Source organism: Meles meles, chromosome 2 (assembly GCF_922984935.1).
Source record: "Meles meles chromosome 2, mMelMel3.1 paternal haplotype, whole genome shotgun sequence".
NCBI classification, from domain to species: Eukaryota; Metazoa; Chordata; class Mammalia; order Carnivora; family Mustelidae; genus Meles; species Meles meles.
Genome location: NC_060067.1, coordinates 181,872,720 through 181,896,440, shown reverse-complemented (window position 1 = coordinate 181,896,440; position 23,721 = coordinate 181,872,720). Strand labels below are relative to the sequence as shown.

General features: G+C 34.9%; 1 protein-coding gene and 1 pseudogene across 5 annotated transcripts in view; both read left to right on the top strand.

Moving 5' to 3' along the window:
• WRN (WRN RecQ like helicase) overlaps window positions 1–23,086 on the top strand; it is a 146,246-nt gene extending 123,160 nt beyond the window's left edge. For all 5 annotated transcript variants that reach the window (XM_045989643.1, XM_045989634.1, XM_045989662.1 and 2 more), the window contains exons 32-35: window positions 1,609–1,740; window positions 4,208–4,370; window positions 13,916–14,130; window positions 20,280–23,086. In XM_045989643.1, the coding sequence (XP_045845599.1) occupies window positions 1,609–1,740; window positions 4,208–4,370; window positions 13,916–14,130; window positions 20,280–20,399 (630 nt within the window). In that variant the 3' untranslated portion in view covers window positions 20,400–23,086. The remainder of the gene's footprint in view (window positions 1–1,608; window positions 1,741–4,207; window positions 4,371–13,915; window positions 14,131–20,279) is intronic.
• LOC123937661 lies at window positions 3,786–3,948 on the top strand (annotated as a pseudogene).
• Window positions 23,087–23,721: the final 635 nt, after the last annotated feature.

The window sequence follows — 23,721 nt, the reverse complement described above, 5'->3', positions numbered from 1 at the left end:
TTCCACTGATTTCCTACTTACGTTTCCATTGATCACTCTCTGTTCGTATAGTTTTTTATCTACATAGAGCATGATTTGATTAGACTTTTGCTTAATTAGAGTAGCCCTTCCTTCTTGAGATTACTGCCCTCATAGTACTTTGCTTAGTGTTTTGGATGTTCCTAAACCTTTAGTCTCACATTTACAGATGACATCATGACTTTGTCCTATAAGTAATAAAATCTTCCTGGATTTGCCAGTATAATTCACAGTGGTCACATTTCTAAGACCTTGGTGTCGGGATATCTCATTGTTGCCTCCAGCTGTAGCCTGTACTGACAGACTGAGGAATCGGGCTATTTGGGGTCTGATATTAAGCATGCCTAGCAATTAAAGCCAGATTTGACAGTGTTAAGGTCTCAGATAGAAACACTTCATTTAATAAAAAAATATTCTTCCTTGAAAATCTAGAGGTGCCTAGAAACAATTTATGGTATCATCTGGCTTCTCTGTTCCCCAAACTGCGTTGTCCCAGGTATCTGAACTAATCCACAGACTCATTTATTTAGGGTAGAAATGGACTGCTGTGGGTTACAATACACCAAGTTCTGTTGGATTTATTTCTTTTAAATTGGTGCTTTTGTTTTGAAAAGTAAAGTTGGCATGGGGAAAACTCTTCTTAATCCATGCGAATCATACATCATATAATTCTATCATAACTCTCACTTGGCCTTTACCTTTTTTTCAGGCTCTTAAAAAATTCCACTATTGCTCTGTTAATCTCATTTTTCAATCCTTTGTCTTCTTTTTCTCTTTTAAACGTCTCCTAAGGAACCATATTTAAGAATTTACATAATGCGGGGCGCCTGGGTGGCTCAGTGGGTTAAGCCGCTGCCTACGGCTCAGGTCAGGATCTCAGGATCCTGGGATCAAGTCCCACATCGGGCTCTCTGCTTGGCAGGGAGCCTGCTTTCCCCTCTCTCTCTGCCTGCCTCTCTGTCTACTTGTGATCTCTCTCTGTCAAATAAATAAATAAAATCTTAAAAAAAAAATGCCTTCTGACCTCACTTTCCCTGTCTTTAGGTGGCTTCTTCTTTAAAAAAAAAAAAAAAAGAATTTACATAATGCTTCAAGTTTAGAGCCACAGTTTGTATGTATCTTTTTAAACTATATGTATATAGTGATAATGTATTTACTTGCAAAATGTTAGCAGAATTTGTGACTATGGTATCAAATTTGAATATTAATTTGGTTTATTCATTCATTCAGTATTCACTTCCAGAGATTAAGGGACTAATTTAGAGTCAGAGTGGTCAACATTATAGTTCATTTTTTATTCCCTCTTTGTTGGCTAAAGGGGAGACTAGAAATTTCTAGCTTTATAACCATGTTTACTATTACAGATATCTTATTCAAAAACTTATTCCCTCCATCCTTATTTTACCTTTTTAGATCGATATGTAAAAAAACAAAAACAAAACCTTTTTCAGCTCTTCATAAAAAGGGAATTTTTGACCGTTCCTTTGAAGTTTTGTGTTTTTTTTCCCTCATGCCTAATGATCATACTGATACATTATCATTATATTGATATTATTATTGATCATTTGTGTTACATTTAAAATTTTGTAGACAGACCTCTTTTCAAGGACAAAACCTCAGGAAGAACAAAGGAACAGCGTGGTGGGAAAAAATGAGGCATGCTCCCTTTCACAGCCTGTGGCCATCACGTATTACTTATTCCAAGAAAAGAAGATGTCTTTGGTTAGTGTTTTACTTTCAAGTTAACAAATTTTCAAATTTATCTAAACATGTGTTTTTATCAGCTTTTCAAATAGTAAAATTGTGACTTGGAATAAATTTCTTCTAATCTTGCAGTATTTTATATTGTTTCATTTTATATTTAATCTTAGACTAGAATGTCATTTTCTTTTTCTGCCAAGCCTACCTTTGTCAATCAATTAAAAAGAGTAAGTGTACTTTGACCGTGGTTACTTTGTAGAGGTTGTATCAGAGGTTCTGCTGAACATATTTACAGCTTAGGGATATCAGAGCAGTCGTATTTTAAGACTTTTTTTTAAAACTGGGATTAATAGTTTAAAAACTGTTAGCATAAGTACTGATAAGAAATAATCTGCAAGATACATTAAGGAAAAGGGAGATGGAGAGTAGTGTGAAAAACATAAATGTAAGTGTGTGTATATATGCATGCTTATATATTAACATATTTTTGGTATGTATACAAAAATGCATAAACTGTCTCTGGAAGGATGTCCAAGAAGCTGGAAATAAGTTTTTTAAAAACAGCTTGCTTTTCACTCTAGATCCTCTACTATTATTCTCTATTTTAAACCATGCCTGATTTGTCTTTGAAAAAAATCTTATTTACTGTGAAAAATGGCCACACTTAATGTTTCTTCACTGTTCTGGCCTCAGTCCTTACGGCTGTTGAGGTTTCTTTAAATATACAAAACGAAGAGTATAACTTAGTGGAATAGGGACAGAATTAGGCTTCCAGCTAGGTTTAACTAATTTGAATTCCTATCCTCTCTGTCATTAAATTGATTTGGAAAAGGCTATATGGTCCAGTGCCTGCTTTTCCTGTTCTCTGTGTCTGTATTCACTAAGCTATATTATAGTTCTTATTCTGGTTAAAAATCCAGTATAAATAAGAAAAACAGTTTATAGCTTGTCTTTATCACTTAATAGATGTTCTAATTAAACAGTCAGATTCCTGAAATTAAAAGTACAAAAGCCATTACAGAAGAAATCGAACAATTCCATTGTACTATTTTTGAAGTGAATTGCATGATAAATAGAAATTTTAAGTTCAGTTTCTTATTTAAATAGTAACTTACATGTATGTGTCAAATATGCTTATAGATACATAATTTGACCATATATATATAATAGAACTGAATACAGTACTAAGAAAATTTGGTGTAGCCTCCAAATTTCCTGAATAAAGTACATTCTAATACTCAGCCCTGATACATGGTTTCTTGTGTTGTATTATATATTCATGATTAAAAATATAGAGTGGTATATTTTCATTGATATCTTTTGCTATTTTTTTTTTTTTGTATATTATTGTGTAATATCATGGTATAATTATCTGTTCCTCCCAGGGGTCTGAGAGGGTCTGTGCCAGGTAACCACAAAATTAAACATGCCTAAGGACTAATTAAACAGGAGCAATAATACAATTAGTTCTAGGTAATTTGATGCCTGCTATCAAATAACCCTGATATGCACACATGTGCAGACTGTGTAGTAGAAAAAGGTAGACATTTAATGAAGGTAACTTAAAACCTACCTTTGAAGGCTGAAAATACTGCTTTAAATGCTCCATTGTGTGAAAGTACAGCCTTCTCATAAATACAGTCCAAATTCAGACTTCCAAGATGCATTAAAGAAGGTATCATGAAATAACCTAGAGCTGCATAAACTTTCTGAGTGTTTAAAAGAATGTTTTATCAAATGTACATCTTAAATGGATTTGGAGCTACTTTTGTTTAAAAAGCTACATAAAATATGTAACACTATCCTCAATTTAAAACAATTCATGTTAAGTTTAATGCTAGGCAAAAAAACGACAGCTCTTGATAAATTGTGGTTATTATTTTAAGAATAGAGCCAATATAAAACACCCTATTAAAGTTTTCTCAAGAACCTTTTATAGAATGCATCTGGAGCCTTACACTACCACTAAGCATTTTAGGATTTGTCTTCTTGGACATTCACATAACTAAAGTACCATGTGTTAGTTCAATGATACAGAATATTGGATTACAATTTATGATATTTTCAGCTTTGCGCAGTGGCAGTATCGTAGCCAATGAGGTTTATCCGAGGCGCGATTATTGCTAATTGAAACAATTTATGATATTTTCAAAAGACTGTGGTAGTTATTAGATTTACACAGAATGATTAGTCTCTGCCACTAATAGGTTTTTGAAGTGAATAATTACAGAGAGATGAGGATTGAGTTCTTAGCTAAAGCTGGAGGATTTTGTTTTATTCACTATAGTAAGTATAAAAGGTAGAACATGTGGAGATCTATAACATGGGTATTTTTAAAGAAATGGTAAAAATGAAAACTTTAAGTGAAGGTTCAGTGCATTATTTCTCAGTGAACACTGACTACCTGAAGGTTTTGGACATTTTATTTACATATGGTACATTGCAAACTTTTAAGACCTCGCTGGTGGTTTTGCTCCTGTTTCTCTAGATAAATATAGCCAAGGAGAGGGTTATGCCTGTCACAACGGTTGGGATGCACTTAACCCAAGCAGTGAAAGCTGGCTGCCCACTTGATATGGAACGAGCAGGCCTGACTCCAGAGGTTCAGAAGATTATTGCTGATGTTATCCGAAACCCTCCCATCAACTCAGGTGATCGCTCTGACCCTAGTCTGCAGCCTTAATGACTTGAGTCATTGAACCCAGAGGAAGTAAACAAGCAATCCACTTGTATTTTTCACTTTACCAGCATTAACCCCTTATGCTACAAGGGAAACTTTACTTTTGTAATGCTTTTTCTGTTGTTTCTGAAAAACAGTCTTTCTTCCCATTATCAGAGGAAAGTCTGAGTCTGAGAAATTCCTGTATTCCTTTGCAGCTTTAAATTATGACTTCCACTCCCATCCCCAAACAGTGGACTTTCATTCTTTTCTAACTTCTACCTCACCTCTTGGAAAAAACACATTTTTTTCCATATTCATTTCTCATTGCTTACTGATTTCTCATTTTCCCCTAAATCTTACAGATTCCTTGTCATTGGCCCATGTAAGTAAGCTTTCTAAGCAGTGCAATCAGTGGTCTCAGTCGCTGTGGTGTTGAAGGGACGGTCCTTGGTCTCTCGGCCCCTTGTAGAAGGGCTTCCTGTTGTCCCTTTGCTGCAGAGTGTCAGCTGTGCTCGTGGAGACTGAGCACATTTGCCTGCCCTGCAGAAAGTTTTAGATTATCTCTTTTTTACAGAATTAAGGATGAGGTAACTCAGAGGATTTTTTTCCCCATAAATGTACAAACTAGATGTGTTTTAACTCAGTAAATTTTCAGACTCTTAGGACAGAACAGTAGACATTGTTTTGTCTACTGCTGTTCTGGGGAACAAATAGGTGGTTCCCCCAGAAATTTAGAAATAAGGGAAATAACGATCACCCTCTGAAAGTACAATCAATACTGTACTAAATTGGTCAGAACAAAAATATTAAAGTCACCTAAAGACAGCATTGGGTACCTGGGTGCTCCCCAGGGAGCTGGGTCATCCCTTAGGTGACTGACTTGATTTTGGCTCAGGTCTTGATCTCAGGGTCATGAACCTGAGCCCCAAGTTGGGCTCTGTGCTCAGCACAGAGTTTGCTTGAGATTCTCTCTCCCTTTGCTTTTGCCTCTCCCCTTGCTTGTACTGTCTCTCTAAATGAATAAACTCTTTAAAAAACATATTTAGGGGCGCCTGGGTGGCTCAGTGGATTAAGCCGCTGCCTTCGGCTCAGGTCATGATCTCAGGGTCCTGGGATCGAGCCCCACATCGGGCTCTCTGCTCTGCAGGAAGCCTGCTTCCTCCTCTCTCTCTGCCTGCCTCTCTGCCTACTTGTGATCTCTCTCTCTGTCAAATAAATAAATAAATAAATAAATGAATAAATCTTTAAAAAAAATTAAAAAAATAAAAAACATACTTAAAAAGACAGCATTAATTCTGAACTCCAGAAAGACTTGACTGAAGTGTAAAGAAAGAACACCTTCATGTGTTGCATTGGTCAACTGTGGAAGCACAGGAGAAAGACAGGGACAAATCTGGGCAGTGGTCATCTAAATTATTCTCAGGGAATAAAATTTTTCTTCCTTTTTTTTCTTAAAACATTATTTACTTATTTATTCAAATTTCTTTCTTTCTTTCTTTCTTTTTAAGATTTTTATTTATTTATTTGACAGAGAGAGACACAGTGAGAGAGGGAACACAAACAGGGGGAGTGGAAGAGGGAGAAGCAGGCTTCCTGCTGAGCAGAGAGCCCAATGTGGGGCTCGATCCCAGGACCCTGAGATCGTAACCTGAGCTGAAGGCAGATGCCTAACGATTGAGCCACCCAGATGTCCTGTTATTATTATTATTATTATTATTACTGTTTTAAAGTAATCTCTCTGTCCCATCTCTCTATGAGGCTCAAACTCACAACTCAAGAGTCCCGTGCTCTCCTAACTCAGCCAGCCAGGTCCTCTAAAATTTTTTCTTGGTATTATACCATATTAAAGTTGTACTGCTGATTATTTACAAGAAGGAAATATGTAATTTCTAATCCTGACCAGCAAGACTTCAAGTATACTAAGGGCCTGTTGATAAGTTAAGCCAAGATCTTATTTGAGGAAAATAACAACTAATTCTGCTTCTATATCACTTCCTCACTTTCTGGTTACAATTTGATTTTTCGTGTAGGTCTATCTATAGTGAAAGTATGCACTAGTCATGCTAATCTGGGTACTTATATATGTGAAAGTATCAACCCATAATTGTAAATCAGTGAATTGACAATCTGTGAACATGGTTAATGTGGATCTATTAAAGTAAAGTTAGGTTTCTAAATCTGAAAACCTTAGGGCCATATCCTGGACTGTGATAAAACATCCAAGGTAACTTAGCTGTGAGTCCTCTTACAAGAAAGCTAAGCAGCTATCCTGGTCCCGTTCCAGTCTTTCTAACTCCAGCAGCCACCTAACTAGAAATTAAGGCAGAGAAAGGAAAGCAGTAATTATTCTATAGAGTTAGAATTGTGATCATATAAAACCTCTCTTTCTCCAGTGCAAAGTAGAATAGTATTTTAGAGAAGGTAAAAAACTCACATCATCTTGATTTTTAATACTTTTGGTGTTTTTTTTTCTTTATGTATGTATGTATGTATAATCTCTCAGGACTTAAAGAAATGTATGTCTTTTGATGAGCTTTTGGATAGTAGGCAGTATTCTCTGAGTTTGTGCAGCTTTTTTTCTTTTTTCGTTTTCCCCTTGTGACTGTTATTGGCTGTCTTTTGTAAATCCTGAGTACTGACGGACGTGTTAGCCTGGTCAGTAAGAGCAAAGGCTCTGGTAACAGCTGATTTACTTCGACATAGGCTGCACCACTTCAAAACCATGTGACTTTGGGTGAATGGCCCAGTGTCCCTGAGCCTCAGTTTCCTTATCTCTAAAACAGGGCCAGATAATGTTGCCTCTTCTTACAGAACTGTGAGAAATAATTAGATACTGACTGACAACGCTCTGGCACCTGTAAGTATTTTGTAGATGGTGATGGTGGCAGTGATGGTGATTATAATGATATGAATGAAGAAGTAGATGGTAAGATCTTATAGCTTCTTAAAAATACCCTCTGGGGGGCCTGGGGGGCTCAGTGGGTTAAAGCCTCCACCTTCAGCTCAGGTGATGATCCCAGGGTCCTGGGATTGAGCCCCACATCGGACTCTGCTCAGTGGGGAACCCGCTTCCTCCTCTCTCTGCCTGCCTCTCTGCCTACCTGCGATGTCTGTCAAATAAATAAATAAAATCGTTAAAAAAAAAAAACCTCTAAATATTGCTTTTATACTCTATCCTTTTTAGTAGCTAATTAAGAAAAGAAGTTAATAAAAAAGTGTACAAGAAGGGAGATTTTAAAACTGAACTTTATTTTTTTTTAAAGATTTTGTTTACTTATTTGAAAGAGAGACAGCAAGAGAGAGCATGAGAGAGGACAAGGTCTGAGGGAGAAGCAGACTCCCTGTGAAGCTGGGAGCCCGATGTGGGACTTTATCCTAGGACTCTGGGATCATGACCTGAGCTGAAGGCAGTGGCTTAACCAACTGAGCCACCCAGGTGCCCTAAAACTGAACTTTATAGAGCCTTAAGACTTTAATAATTCAGGCTGGTTATAATTACCTTCTTTCAAGTACTGAAGAATTCTTGGGCAAATATTATTGAGTGACATAAAATAGATGTTCTAATTTCAGTTCATTATTGGCAGGAGAAAATGGTAGGGGAAGATTTAAGATTCTGTTATTTACCCAATTACTGACAACATCTATTTTATTTGGCTATGGTGAAGAATCCAGGTATTGCTAAGTTGCTTTCCAAAACATATAGTTGTAAAGTTAGGATTTTAGATTTGGAAAGGAAATTGGAAATCATTAAATTTCCACTTTACGAATGTGTTTCAGAGAGAGGAATTTGAGGCCTTGAGAATTGCAGATTATTTTAATATCACGTGAAGATTAATGACCGAGCAAGTTTTTCTTTTTACTATACCATGTTAAAGTGTACTGCCAACTATTTAAAGAAAGAAATATGCAAGTTCTTTTTGGTTTAAGGTTTTATTTATCTAGAGAGTGAAAGAGAGCGAGAGTGAGAGTGCACGAGTGCGCAGGGCAGGGGTTGGGGAGCAGGGTGAGAGAGACAATTCCAATTTGACTCCGAGCTCATGGGGAACCCAAGGTGGGGCTCAATCCCAGAACCCTGAGGTCATGACCTGAGCTGAAATCAAGAGTTCGTCAGATACCCCGAAGTATGCAGTTTCTAATCCTGATATAAGATTTGGGTTTATAAACTTCTAATTGACAGGTAAAATAGATATACTTAATTATATTCAGTTTAACATATTTGTATGTATAGTGCCTTTAGATATTCTCTATCTAGTCTCCTCTAAATTTTGATTTTTGCAATTTTAATTTCTGACATTAGACAACTTTTTAAATTAAAAAATATTAAAGCCAGGGTACCTGGCCTACCTAAGCATCTGCCTTCAGCTCAGGTCATGATCCCAGAGTCCTGGGATCAAGTCCCACATCGGGCTGTCTGCTCAGCAGGGAGTCTGCTTCTCCCTCTACTTCTGCTTTCTCTCTCTCAGATAAATAAAAGCTTTAAAAAAAATTAAAGTCAAACAATATATAAATGTGAATATAAAATTGCATATAAAATTGCACAGCCTGATTCAACAAATATCTGAGAGAAAAGAAGCATCTGTAATCATTAGTGACTAAAACAGTATTTAAAACATTTATCTTTACCATTATATACTGAATATAGCAAATAAATTTTCATTTAGAGATAAATACTAAATTGAATTCTAAAGAAGGGAGAACACTTTTAAATATACTTATTAAATACTTAATTCATCTTTCTGTCTGTACACTGTATGTAGGTTATACAATACAATATGAAAAAATATATTATTGTAGTTTACTTCCAAAGCAAAAATTGAGAAAGTTAAGATTATGGGAATTCAGTTTTCTTTTGATTATACGTTTATGGTGTGTAAGACATTTATTGATGTGAAATTTTACTTTTGAATTCTTGTTTTTCCTTGATAAAATACTGTTTGTTCTCCTATTCAAGAAAACATTGTACAGATGGGGGCGCCTGGGTGGCTCAGTGGGTTAAGCCTCTGCCTTTGGCTCAGGTCATGATCTTGGAGTTCTGGGATCGAGCCCTGTATCGGGTTCTCTGCTCAGCAGGGGTCTGCTTCCCCCTTTCTCTCGGCCTGCCTCTCTGCCTACTTGTAATCTCTCTCTCTGTATCAAATAAATAAAATCTTCAAAAAAAATTAAAAATAAAATAAAGAAATGCAGATGGACTTACTACATTAATGATTCAGGTATGTTATTTTTTTTAATTTAATTGTAGCTATATCACATAATTTGGTGTTTAAATGAACAAGTTTGATTGGCACTTAAATTTTTCAAAATTCTGAATTGAGAATTCTCTGTGTTTTGTTATGGCATAATCTTATACCTGAAAATAGAGTAATTCTGAGTTGAGAAATCATTTGTATTATTTCATGCTGTCTTATTTGCTAAGTACGTTTTGTCCTTGTAATTTAATATTTAAAGGAATTCTATAACATTTTAATCTTTTATTTTATCCACACTTATGTAATTTTAAGCTTCTTTTATGGAGTTGAAATTCTAACTCTGCTTAATAATAAATTAAACAAGGCATTTAATGAGGTGTCTAGGTAATATTTTGAATAATTTCACTCTTCCATTCTTTATGTGCATGTAACTGGAAAATCAAGGGTGGCTTCTAAGGGACCTGCCACAAAAATAGGAGTAATATGATCTCTTTTAAAGCACTGAAGGAGTGCAGCCGGTGTTCATTATTCTCCCAATAGAAATTTTTAGCACTTACTTGCCTGGAAAGTTAGGACAGAATCAGATGTATCTTTAATGCTAGATGCCCCTTTTTTGCATAAGCATATTGTAGGATGACTTTAAGGTACAAATGTAGAGGATTTACAGAAATGTGTAAATGAATATATGGATTTTCTAGTTATATCTAGAAATTACATTCAGATTATAGTACAATAACTTTTGTATTTGTTAAATCACTAACAGTGGTTTAAAACCGTAAGTAAATGATACATCATAGTTTTATGAAAAAAAGACATTCTAATTTTAGAAACAGATTGTTTTGATGGAATAAAATATCTGATTTTTCCTCTCAAAATAATTCATTGAACCCATGATGCTATGATAGTTCAAGATTATTGAACTATGTTTCCAAAAAATTGTCTTATAAAATGTATATTTACAGTGTGATAAAATAAAGGGTGCATAGTTTATTTATCCAATGTTTAAATACCCATAGAAGAAAATGAATTTAATATAATGTAGTTGTGTTAATTGGCTAGAGTACAGGAAAATTTGTATGGTTTTTCTATTTTTTTTGTATAGTTTTTCTAAAGCAGCATTATCCAAGAAGAAATGTGATACAAACTATATATGTGATTTTATTTTATTTTTAAATTAAAACAAATTCTTTTGTTGAAATATAGTTGACATACAACATTACATTAGTTTCAGATGTACAGCAGAGATTCAGCAAGTCTATATGTTATCCACAGTTTGTAATTTTAAATTTTCTACTAGTCACTTTAAAAAAGTCGAAAAAAAAAATAGGGCACCTGGGTAGCTGTCATTTAAGCCTCCATCTCTTGGTTTTGGCTCAAGTCATGATCTCAGGGTGCTGGCATTGAGCCCCGTGTCAGCCCCACGCTAAGAATGGAGTCTGCTGGGGCACCTGGGTGGCTCAGTGGGTTAAGCCGCTGCCTTCGGCTCAGGTCATGATCTCGGGGTCCTGGGATCGAGTCCCGCATCGGGCTCTCTGCTCACCAGGGAGTCTGCTTCCCTCTCTCTCTCTCTCTCTCTCTCTGCCTGCCTCTCTATCTACTTGTGATCTCTCCCTGTCAAATAAATAAATAAATAAATCTTTAAAAAAAAAAAAAAAAAGAATGGAGTCTGCTTAAGATTCTCTCTCTCCATCTCCCCCTGCCTCTGTTAATCTCAAGTGCCTGATTGCTCTCTCTCCCTAAATAAAAATAAGTTTGAAAATCTAAAAAAAAATAAAAAGGTTAAAAAAACCAAAAATAAACAGATATAATTAGTTCTAATGATATAATTTAATTAACCTAGTATATTAAAAATTTTATCATTTTAACATATAATCAATGTAGAATTATTATGAGATATTTGTGTGTTTTTTGTACTAAGCCTTTGAAATCAGGAATGTATTTTACATTTATAGCATATCAATTCTGATGCTAAATTTTAATTGAAAATACTTGATTTGTATTTAGCTTTCATAAACTTTACATTTGAATAAAGTAGATACTCTGTGTTCCAAACATTCTTAAAATGTTTCCAATAATTGAATCAAATATCAGTTGGTTTTTTTTTCAAGTATCACCTTTTAAATTTAATTTCAAATTGATGAATTGAGTTTCTTAACCATCCTAGCTGCATTTCAGGAGCTTGTCAGCTACATGTGGTTAGTGCTCATCGTAGCAGAAGCACAATTATAGAGGTAGTTTGGCAATACACATGAAAACATAAAATGTGTTTAACCTTTGAACTAGCAATCCCACTTCTAAGAATCTAGAGATATGGAAAAAAAATGTGTAATATAATGTTCTTTGGGACATTTTGTTTTCAAAGAAAAATTGAAGATGAAAGGGAACTCAAAGTAAGTTTGGATAGACAATACAAAAGAAGATGCCTCAGTCATTAAGAAATTAATGAAGTAGTAAAATTGGCCAAATTTCTGTGGTATTTGGATGGCATAATGACTGAAGGACAAATAGAATTTTAGTTGGTCAATAGACATAGTAGTCATATTGCTAATTTTATTACATTTAGGGGTAAAATCTTATTTTCCAAGATTTTGATTAGGATCAGTTTTATATCTTACCACTTTAAAGTAACAGAGTACAGGCTAAATATATACCCCATGGTCCTAATTTCTGTTAGCTGAATAACCACCTCTTGCTGGCGTGTTTTGTTTTGTTTTGTTTTATTATTTTATTTGTAGGAATGTTTGAGTGGCTGGTTCAGTCTGATAAGTGTTTTTTTTTTTTTCGCTCAGGTATGACCCCGGGGTCCTGGGATCAAGTCCCCATATCAGGCTCCTTGCTCAGTGGGGAGCCTGCTTCTCCCTCTGCCTGCCACTCCCCCTGCTCGTTCTCTCTCTGACAAATAAATAAAATCTTTTAAAAATTTTTTTTATTTATTTGATAGTGCATTTGAGAGAGCACAGGTGGGGAGAGGCAGAGGGAAAGAGAGAAGCAGGCTCCCTAATGAGGGAGGCCCAAGTGGGGCTTGATCCCAGGACCCTGAGCCACCCAGACACCACCTGTTGATTTTTTTGTTTTTGTTTTTTAAATTTAACTGCAGGGTTTTTTTTTTTTGAAGTTAAAGAGTAGCAAGATAAGATCTTCAGAAGAAAGGAGAATATAAATCTTGAAAAACGGAATAATTGAAAGACTGCCCTTTCAGGGTGACATTTAAAAATACTTGGATTCTGATTGTTAATTGAATTGGGTGTCAGAAATATTTGATACCAGTTTTATAATTACATGAAGATGGGTGAAACTGAGCTGCTTAGTTTTATGATACTCTAGGGCATTCCAGATGAATGTGTTGTTGAAAGTGTTTGAAACATAAGTAGTGGTTTGTAGGAGATTGCTAAATAATTTGTAAAAGGTGTGAAGACACACAGTCTGAATTGGTTCTGTTGAGTTACAAAAAGTAAAAATTCCTTGATTGTGAAAATAAGTGATTTTTTCCAGAAAACTCATTTCATTATATGCATTTTAAATAATTGATATGTTTTGTTATGCTACAATAGCCATTGAAAAGATCTTTTTTTTATTAGCATCTTATTTACAAGTATGATTAGCTTCTATTTTAAGAATAAGTTCTATTAGAAAAATAATTGTAGGGACATCTGGGTGGCTCAATGGTTTAAGCCTCTGCCTTCCGCTCAGGTCATGATCTCAGGGTCCTGGGCTCCAGCCCGGTATTGGCATCGGCATCGGCATCGGCATCGGCATCAGCATTGGCATCGGCATTGGGTTCTCTGCTCAGCGGGAAGCCTACTTCTCCCTCTCTGTCTGCCTGCCTCTCTGCCTGCTTGTGATCTCTCTGTCTCTGTCAAGTAAATAAATAAAATCTTAAAAAAAAAATTGTAATAGATATTTGGAATTTATACAGAGTCAATGGCATTGACCTGACTTTAAGTCTTAGAAGCAAGGCTGCAGGTGGTAAGAGGTGAGGGGAAAACATGCTTTACTTCATTTTGGTTTGTAGGGCTACAGGCATTCGAAAGAGAAACATTTTTTTTAAGATTTTATTTATTTATTTTTGACAGAGATCATAAGTAGGCAGAGAGGTGGGTGGGGGGGAGCAGGTTCCCTGCTGAGCAGAGAGCCTGATGTGGGGCTCCATCCCAGAGCCCTGAGACCATGACCTGAGCCGAAGGCAGAGGCTTTAACCCACTAAGCCACCCAGGTGCCCAGAGAAACATTTTTTTCGGACACCTTCCTCCTTCCTTTCTACAAAGTATTTCACTCTTTCCAGCTCATAGGTTTCTAAAATGTTCTGTGTAATTTATTTTCAACTCTTGTTTTTTTTCATCCTTTACAGATATAAATAAAGTTGAGCTAATTAGAAAACTGGTTCCGGAAAACATTGACACGTACCTTATCCACATGGCACTTGAGATCCTGGGAAAAGACTGTGACAACAGACTGTTAGACCAGCTTTCATGTACTTCCAACAGAAAGCGATATTTCCCCAACTCTGAAGAGAGCTGTTCAAGTTCTAAGAGAAGCAGGGAAGAAGTAGGCGCTAATACCAAGGTGTTAATTATATGTAGAATTTTCATACATTGTCGGTTGGTTCGATTTACATATTCTAACACTAAAATGCTGTATTTTTTAAACTTATAAATTCTGATATAAGGTTACTTTTTAAAATCTGTGCTCTATTTCCTTTGTTTTCATAAATCTTAGAAAAGTGATTTTTTTAAACAACAGAAAAAGGGAAATGTAGCCCATCTATTTAGCTTTTTGTGTGGAATGTCAGCTGAAATTTTACTTCTACCTCATACCGATTTTACATATATATATGTATAAAGGATTGTGTGTGTGTGTATATATATATTTGTATTGTATATATATATATTTGTATGGCTATGACAGAAAAATCCTTTTTCTGTCATAGCCATAGTATTGACTTTGAACATATGGCAGTTTATGTAGTTTATGAAAATGAAAACAAATTCCATTATAAATACCCCCAAAACTAGTTTGTCTATCGTTCTGTCATTCCTCCTGCTCTGTTCTTGTCATACTGAATCTCTTAGGTACAAGGAAAATTGTTGCCCATGGTCCTGCGCATATACCATATATATTTCTGAGAAAGACCATGAATTTAGTATTATTTAGTATTATTTTAGTTTTATTAAAATGCTTTGGAAATTATTGCTCTATATGTTGTATGAGATAACTATTCTTTGATGATGATTCTATTAAATGATTGTAAAAATTTGAAAATTTAACCTTTGTTATCTTCCAGGTCTAAAATTTTATGATTCTGTGATAAAAGTTGTGAAAACTAGTAATTTACTAAAAAACTATTTTAGTTTCTAGATCATAAATTGAGCATGGTAGTAGGTGTTTTCTCATATAGTGCATTAGGGATTCTATTCCAGTTTCAAGATAGTCTATAGATTTCCGAGTTAAACCCATTTTCTCAATAGCTTAAAAGTAAGAGGAGCTGGTCTTTTTTATTTATTTATTTATTTATTTGACAGATAGAGATCACAAGTAGGCAGAGAGGCAGGCAGAGAGAGAGAGGAGGAAGCAGGCTCTCCACTAAGCAGAGAGCCCGATGCGGGGCTCGATCCCAGGATGCTGGGATCATGACCTGAACTGAAGGCAGAGGCTTTAACCTGCTGAGCCACCCAGGCGCCCCAGAGGAGCTGGTCTTTTTATATTCTGTACTTCAGTTAGGCTTGTATACAGACATGTCATAGATAACCCAATGAAATTTGATTAATTGGAATGCTTTACATTATTTAGTCAATTGATGTAGCTGTGGGAAAGATATTAAAGAAAATAATGTTGGGTGGTAGTAGTGAAATTTGGCATCTGTTCCCAGCCTTTTATTTCTGAAGTCTATACCAGATGCCTAAAACCTTGTTTTTTTCCCAGCTTCTACTTATCAGTAAAGGAAAAGGTGAAACTTGTTATTTTTTCCTAATTATTTATGCACATTTATATGAATTATTATTTTTGTCACATATTAGCGTTCGGCTTTTCCCTTATTGAAATAATATCAGACACTGACAACAGAGTGGGGAGATTTTGGTGGTGGTGGGTGGATGGGTAGAAGTCATGCTGAGCCTGCTGGATTTACCCCCCGCCTCCCATTTAGGGGAACAAGGCTATTGAGGATAGGAAGTAGACTAAGAGATGAGTGAGCCAACCTAGGTATTTTTCTTTCATCTGACTCCCAAGTACAGAAGATTGCTTTGAATACTGTAGCGTCTGTTGGAGAGCTGGTTTCAGATCTTTCCTGTTAACATTCATCTTCTCTGCTGACCTGGATTATATCTCTTAATTTCTTTCATCGGATGAATATGAGGCTTCTGATAAAGAATAATGTCAAAACAAATTCTTTGTATTTGTTGGTGCATTGTTAGTTTTACGCCTATTGTGATTACTCTTAAGATAGAAGCTCCATCATGCCTTTGTTTAATGAAGAAAGACTCTGTCTTGATATTGGTAGTTCTGATTCAAAATATGCAAGTACACAGTGGATTCTTTGAGTACATCTTTTTTTTTTTTATTTCTGGAAAGTCTTCTTAAATTTTACTTTTTAGAATTTGTCCCATTGCTTTATATTTCTTCTTCAGGGACTTTGACTATCTCTATGTTGGATCTTCTTTGCCTAGCTGCAATATTTGTCACTTTCCATGAATTCTTTCTAGTTTTCCATTTCTCCTTAATTTTAAAATTTTCTTTATTTTCTTCTTTTTCACCTCCTATTTCTCTGGACAGACTCTGTTATGTTTATTGCTATATGTTCCTCCTAGTTTAGTATTCACTTTACATTTTTCCTTTTGCTTCTAATTCTTAACTAAACTTTTCTCCTCCATTTTGAATTTTTCTGATTTTGATTTATGATGTTCTTTCATGTTTTGAATAATTTTCTTAATGTTTTTCAACTCATTTAAGAGGTTACAGTTTTATTCTGTATCTTAGGAACTCTTCTGGTGTCCCATTTGATCTTAATACTTTCCTGTTGTTCATTTTCACGTGAAATTAGTTTTCCTACACTTTCAAAAGAAAGCATGTTTCAAAGTAGTTTTTCCCAAGTTCACAGAGCTCTCCCTTCTGGTATTTTGTGTAATTTTTCAAAATATGGAAACTTAGTTTATGAGATATACTCCTTTGTCACTCTTCCCTGTCTCTGTTTTACTTGAACTGCTGATTCGATTTCACCCCAGTAGTTCTCCCAGAAGGCATTGTGGTAGCTGGTCAGGAGCGTTCACAGGAACCGGTTGCGTTATCCATTGAAGACACCATTTATAAGTCACTTGCTATTGGGTTAGGCAGAAGCCCTCTCATTTTCAGTTGCTGTTTTCCCATTAATCTATCATGGTTTCTGATGTCTATCTGTGGCTACTTTGTGGTTCTTCTGTTCTTGGGCACCTCACTGCTTGCCTCTGCTTTTCTCTTGTAGGTAAGTGGTACTCTGCAGGTCTTATGGCTGGTGGTGGTTTATCCTCACATGCTCAGTGTTTGGATTTTCTTGGGATACCTTTAAACGTAGTTTTATTGTAAATGTAGATTATGAGTTCAGAGTTTTCCTGTTAATTCTATTTTAATGGTGGGCTTCAGAGGGATTAAAACACTATCTGCTGCTTCCACCATCTTTCCAGAACCCTCTCCCCCAAATCACCTTTTTCCTCCTTATTTTTCTTCACTGAGAGAATGTATGTGATATTTTCTACCCTGCCACCTAAGTTTCATTATAAATTAATATATACAATATTATTTATAAACTGTTTTGAGATACGCAGAAAAAAATGCCTTACAAATAATATTATAATTATTATTATTAAAATTCAGTACTTCAGAACAATTAGAATTTTCTTGAACTTTGCTTTTTTAGGCATAGTTTTTGTTTTGTGTTGTTCTCTAAGAAGATAGTGCATGCTGTAACTATTTTGTGTTCTATAATAATGTCAAAGGTTGATCAAAAACATCCTTGTGATTTTTTTTTTTTTTTTCATCCTTGTGATTTTTCACCAAAAGATGAAAGTCACAGAAATTTGCTAAGACTAACTTCTTGGAATCAGCCAACCAGCAATTCAAAAACAGAACAGATTTATTTACGGATTCTCATTTAATTTTCAATTAAAATTAAATTAATAAAGTAGTTTTCATGATAACTATATTCAACTTGATAATTACTATTTTTAGATTTGTCTTAGTTTAGATGAAATTAAATGTGAATATAACATATGTTTCTCTGTTTGCTTACATATATATGCTCACATACACTCAACAAATGAGTTAATGTTTTGTATTTTCAACTTAATGATATTTGTTAATAGAATTTGGAGTATCAGAAAAACCCCCTGAAAATCTTACTATGATTTCTGGGAATTTTGGTTGACTACTAAAGAAGGAAATAGTCACTGAAAGGCATTGTTTCTGTCAGGTGACTCAGTTTTCATAATTAAAGTCTCTCCAAAAACTTATTGTTGAGACTCAAAAGATATAGTCAGTGTAAGTAAGCACTTTCCCTCTTTCTCAGTGAAACAAGATCATTATTATAATAGTGTGGTAAATACTGAAGGCCATATTCTGTAGAAATATTACAGAAGATAGAACATTTTCAGTGATATTAGCTACTAATTAATGAGTGCCAAGACTAAATCAGGATGTGTTTTGATAGCTTGCATATATTCTCATTTGACCCTCCAGGTAATTCAGTGATGTTATGTACTGTTATCCTCATTTTCTGTGTGAAAAAACGAGGCTGAAACAACGTTCATAAGGCCATCCATTTAGCAAGTGACTCAATTGGAGCTCTAACCTAATTCTGTCTTGGTTGGCAGTCCCTATTTATTCCATGGTATTCAGCTACAAGACTTAGGGTTTTTTCCTCTGCTCTGTTCCTGTGCAGATGTCCATGCTCTGTTTTGCTTTTTGGTTTTGTTATCATGTTAACTTCTTTCCTTCCTCCAGATGCACACAGGTGTTCCAACTGTAATTGCAAGCAACTGTAGGCTGCGAGGGATTGTGTTAGTAAGATCTTAAGGGAAGGGGTGCCTGGGTGGCTCAATGGGTTAAACCTCTGCTTTCGGCTCAGGTCGTGATCCCAGGGTCCTGGGATTGAGCCCCCGCATTGCATTGGCTCTCTGCTCAGCAGGGAGCCTGCTTCCTCCTCTCTCTCTACGGGCTTCTCTGCCTACTTGTGATCTCCGTTTGTCAAATAAATAAAATCTTTAAAAAAAAAAAGATCTTAAGGCAAGAATAAATATTTCTGGATCAGTTTTATCTCTGCCCAAATGCCTTTTGTCTGTGGCATTATATATCGCCAGTATTTATTATTTCTGAGTCAAATATCGTCTCATACAGTCTATGTAAATCTAATCTGTTCTGGACTTCTCTTCCCTGTGAGGAAATTTGCTATCCTTAGCCTGTTTTTTTTCTTTACCTTTTACTAAAGTGTGAGTAGCTCTTTCTTCTTCATTGGATTTTTTAAATTAAGCCAAAACGGCTAATAGGGTTTTTGGGTTTTTTTTAACCTTTTCTAAGTATATGTTTTTCCAGTTTTCTGTGAAGGATCTTTTACTTTTTTCCCCACTCTTAAATCTTTTGAAACCATTTTTAAACATAGAAAATGTAACAAAGCATAGCAGCTAATTGACGAACCGTGTATAGTTTTCATTCTGGAAATTGAATAAATTATGCTTTTTTACCTTAAACTAACAGACACATTATAACTTAGATTGAGGTCACCTTATCATAAAGTCCTTCAGATAGTTCCAATAACTAAATTAACTGGATTCCAAATTGTGCTTACATTGGAATGTAATCCAAATTTTGGATTCCAAAGTGTGCTTACATTGGAATGATTTGTCTGTCATGTTGGTTTGAGTCTCTTATCAAACTGAAATAACAATAATTCTAATGCTTATGGAACATAACTCAGAATTGTTTCATCTTTTTCAAGTGCAGATCACATAATACACAACCACTGCTTTTGGGTTCCTAAATTTTTTTTTTCAGGGACTTTTAACTTAGGGTCCTGAGGCTTCATTTGGTGCCGAAGTCTCCTAAAATTGTGCAAAGTATTACGTATGTGTACATTTAGAAGTGAGTCTCCAGTTTTTAGCCGATTTCAAAAGACTCTTTGAAACAAAAATTTTTTTCATTTATTTCAGTGACTGTTTTTCGAGTTATCTATTATGTCCCCGCAACTCTGCAAGGCGCTGATAGTGTTCGAATCACTCTGCTAGTCAGTCAGCCTTTGGAGACATAGAAGTACATGCTTTTTCAAACACCTAATGTGATTCTGTGTGTGTCTGTGTTTGTGTGTATGTGTGGGTGTCTATATGTGCGTGTGTGTGCGCCTGAGCAGATGCCTTCCTCAGAACATTAAATTAACCATTTTGGTCAGCCCAAACCAAGTACACCTGAGACAGAAATCTGAAATAATATCTAGTTCTTTCCTTCTCAAATGTGTATGTACACTTGAGTGCCCGAGAACAGATAACAAGATGGCAGGAAATTGCCTGAAGAAATGATATAGCGATTTTTGTCTTTTATTTACTTTTTGATCTAGAAATAAATTCTGTGGCTCTCACTATTTTGTTTTACTCTACAAGGGAAGGTAGTGGGTGTATATACAGTAACCTATGTTACTTTTTACAACTGATACACATTTTTAACATTAACATATTTCTTTTTCTGTTTCTTTCCTACAGCCTGCCTCTGTAATCTCAAAGAGAAAATTACCTGAGTGGTTTGCCAAAGGCCGTGAGACTTCAGCTGACACCAGCAAGAAACCAATGGCCAGGACAAAAAAGAAAGGTCTTTTTAGTTAAACTGGCAATTGCCAGAGGAATTGTGTGTGTCTTACTGTATTATAAGAGGGGAGCTGTGTTTCATTTCTGAAAATAGTGGCAACGAGTACTTAGTTTACAAATTATTCTAATCTCAAAAGTAAGACTAACCCATTTGTCGAACAGCTAGCATCTTAAAACAGCCTTGTGCAGTTTACTAAAGTTGAGTCTTCTGAGAGCCTGAGTGAGTAATCATAGAATAGAATAAATACATTAATCTCCTTTAAGCTTGCTCTAAGAAACTGTTACTGCTCTGTTTCCTAATGTCTTTCTTTCAGCAGTATGTTTAAGGGGTGCCGATTTGATATAAATAACAGACTGGTGGTTGTAGGATGATTACGTGTGTGATAGAAAATCTTCATATATTACCAACTTTCTTTCTTGTGAACGAAGGAAGCATAGTTATTTTTTCAAATTGTCCTTACCATCTTTACAAGAAACTCTTACACACATTGATAAATGGTATTAGTGGAACAGACCAGTGAAAATGAAACGTTCTGGGTTCCATGCATGTAGAGAGAAATAATGTAGCAAAGGAGACTAACTTCACTGGGCAACCATGCACTTTGTATTTTGTATGCTATTTCTATTATCTTTCAAGTACTAAATTCCTTCATACTGAATATTATAAAATATATATGTTATATATGCATTATATGTATATGAGTGTATGTGTGTGTATATATATATATATTTTTAAACTTTTATTTACTTAATTACCTTGAGCACTTTCAGTTTTTGAGGATGTTGGTGTTTGATTGTAATACCTCTTGATGTAGCACATGTGACTTCGCTCTCGAAACCCATACTCTGACGCTGAATTTGATAAACCATGGTTAAAACCACTTTAACCAGTTCACCTTATGGCCTTTAATTGATGTTTTTGTAACTAAAAATCACTGTTAATAAAGAAGAAATATTATAGGAGAACTAGAAAATCTGGAGAGATGAAAAGAAGAAAATAAAAATCACTGGTGGTTGTACCAGCAGATAATCAGTTAACCCCTTCTGTGTATCCTGTTAAGCTTCTGTATTCACTGCTTTTCTTAGTTTGATACGTGAATAATAAATGAATGTGTTTTCTTTGTAGAACATTTAAGTTAAAACATAAAAGATCCCTGTATTCCCATTTTCCTACATCTCATTCTCATTCCCTTTCCAGAAAGTAGCTCCTATTAAGTATGTGACTTACAGTTCTCTAGTCATTCCTTACGCATTTACATGCCTTTGCATATATATCTACACATACATTCCTGTTTTTTAAAGTGAGTTAGATCATGCTGTATGCAACTTTCTGCAACAAACTCTTTTCACTTAATATGTCATGAAGAACTTCCCTTGTCAGTATGTATATAAGTCTCATTCTTTTTTATAGCTACCTACCATTCTATATGGTGAATATATTATATTTTATATAATCACTTTGCTATTGGTGATTTTTGTCTTTTTTTCTACTTTAATCTAAAGAAATAATCTATTTCTAGAAGTAGAATTAGAGATTGAAATTTATATTTTACTGAATATATTATGATTTTTTTTCCATGTCATTAAATTGTTTTCCACAGAATCTTTTTTGGTGGCTTTTTATAGTACAGTGATTCTCAAAGTGTGGTCTGCAGACTTTTAGGAGTTTTTGAGACTCCTTCAGGGAATTTGCAAAGGAAAACTATTTTCATAATACCAAGATGTGATTTGCCTTTTGTCCTATGTTTTTTCCATTGAGGGTGCAAAGCAGTCGTGAGTAAAACCACTGGTACTTAAGTGCAAATCAAGACAATGACACCAGATTACTGATTTTATTAATTCTCAATCCTTAAACATATCTTTTCAATCTTTTATGTGATGAAATGGCAAGTATGTATAAAACACTTCTGCTCTGTACCAAAGTGTGATGGTTGTCTCTAGGAAAAACTCTTGTTTGAATTGTGAATTGAATTAGTTCTTTTTCCATGGAATACCATTTCTTACTGAAAAGAATGACTGATAGAAAACTATGTTTGGTTATTGAGAGTTGGGCATTTGGTGGATATTTTCTCAAAATTGAATGAAGTCATCCTGTCACTTCAAGGAAAACTGATGGTTATTTGTTGGCAATGATAAAATTTGAGATTTCTGGCAGAATTTATAGTTTTGGAAAACTTGTGTCTGCTGCCAGGAGTTTGAAAGCTTCCAATAATATAAAGGCTTTTCTAATGAGATATTATTCATACGGTTAAACAAAATTTTTAGAAGATCTACACAACTCAGTGAACTCTAATATTTTCTAGGTGACTAATACATGATCTTATAAAATCATGCATGAGTAAAAGAGTCATCCAAACTACACAGTGGCCCAATGGATTTTAATGTAGCAGAGTATGAAAACATTTATTTATATGGTTTCAGATTATACACTGCAACCAATCTTTAAGAAACTACAGGTGTCCAGTTGTGGTATAGTTTCAAAGAAGAGTGTCTACAATTATCTGGAAAAGCTATTAAAAATAGTCTTAATTAAGGTTACACTTTCTTCATATACATCAACCAAAAGAACATATATTGAATATAGGAGCAGATTGAATGGAGAAGCAGAACTGAGACTCCAGCCACTTCTGTGAAGCCAGACAATGCCATTCTTCTATTTTTGTGGGGGATATTTTTGTAAAATTATTTATGTTATCATATACTGGATTTACTGCTGTTTTTTTTAAATTAATAAACATTTCTTAAACATTTCTCAGTTTTATTTCTAAAATGTTAAATAACGATAGATTTAACGCACATTAATGCAAAATCTCTTTTGGGTCCTTAATAATTTTTAAGAATATAAATGAAACTTGAGATATAGTAGATTGAGAACTGCTGACATAGTATTTTATTATATAGATGTACTATGAATTATTTATCTGATTTCCTATTGTTGCACATTAAATCACATCCAGTTTTCTGCTCTTTTAAAGCTCTGCTTTGAACAGTCTTAAAATGAAATATGTTATAATCTCATGCCAAATAGCCAGAGGGAGAGAGTTATTATTTTTTGTCTTGGTTATAATTTTGTGTGGTCATTTGGCCTTTTAGCATACATGGCTCTTGATTTATGTTTGAGTTAGCTCCAAGGAGAAAAATTCCAATGTGGATGTGGAATTGGCACCAATGACTTCATGTAAACTAGTCTTTGGCCGCAGTATTTGGATCTGGCTAAATTACTGCAATGACAGTGAATCCTGGGACTTTTTATGGTAATGCTGGCACAAATATGTTCTCTTTTTCCCTTGCTGATACTAATGAGGAAGCATGAACCTTGGGAACGTTGGAGCAATTTTAG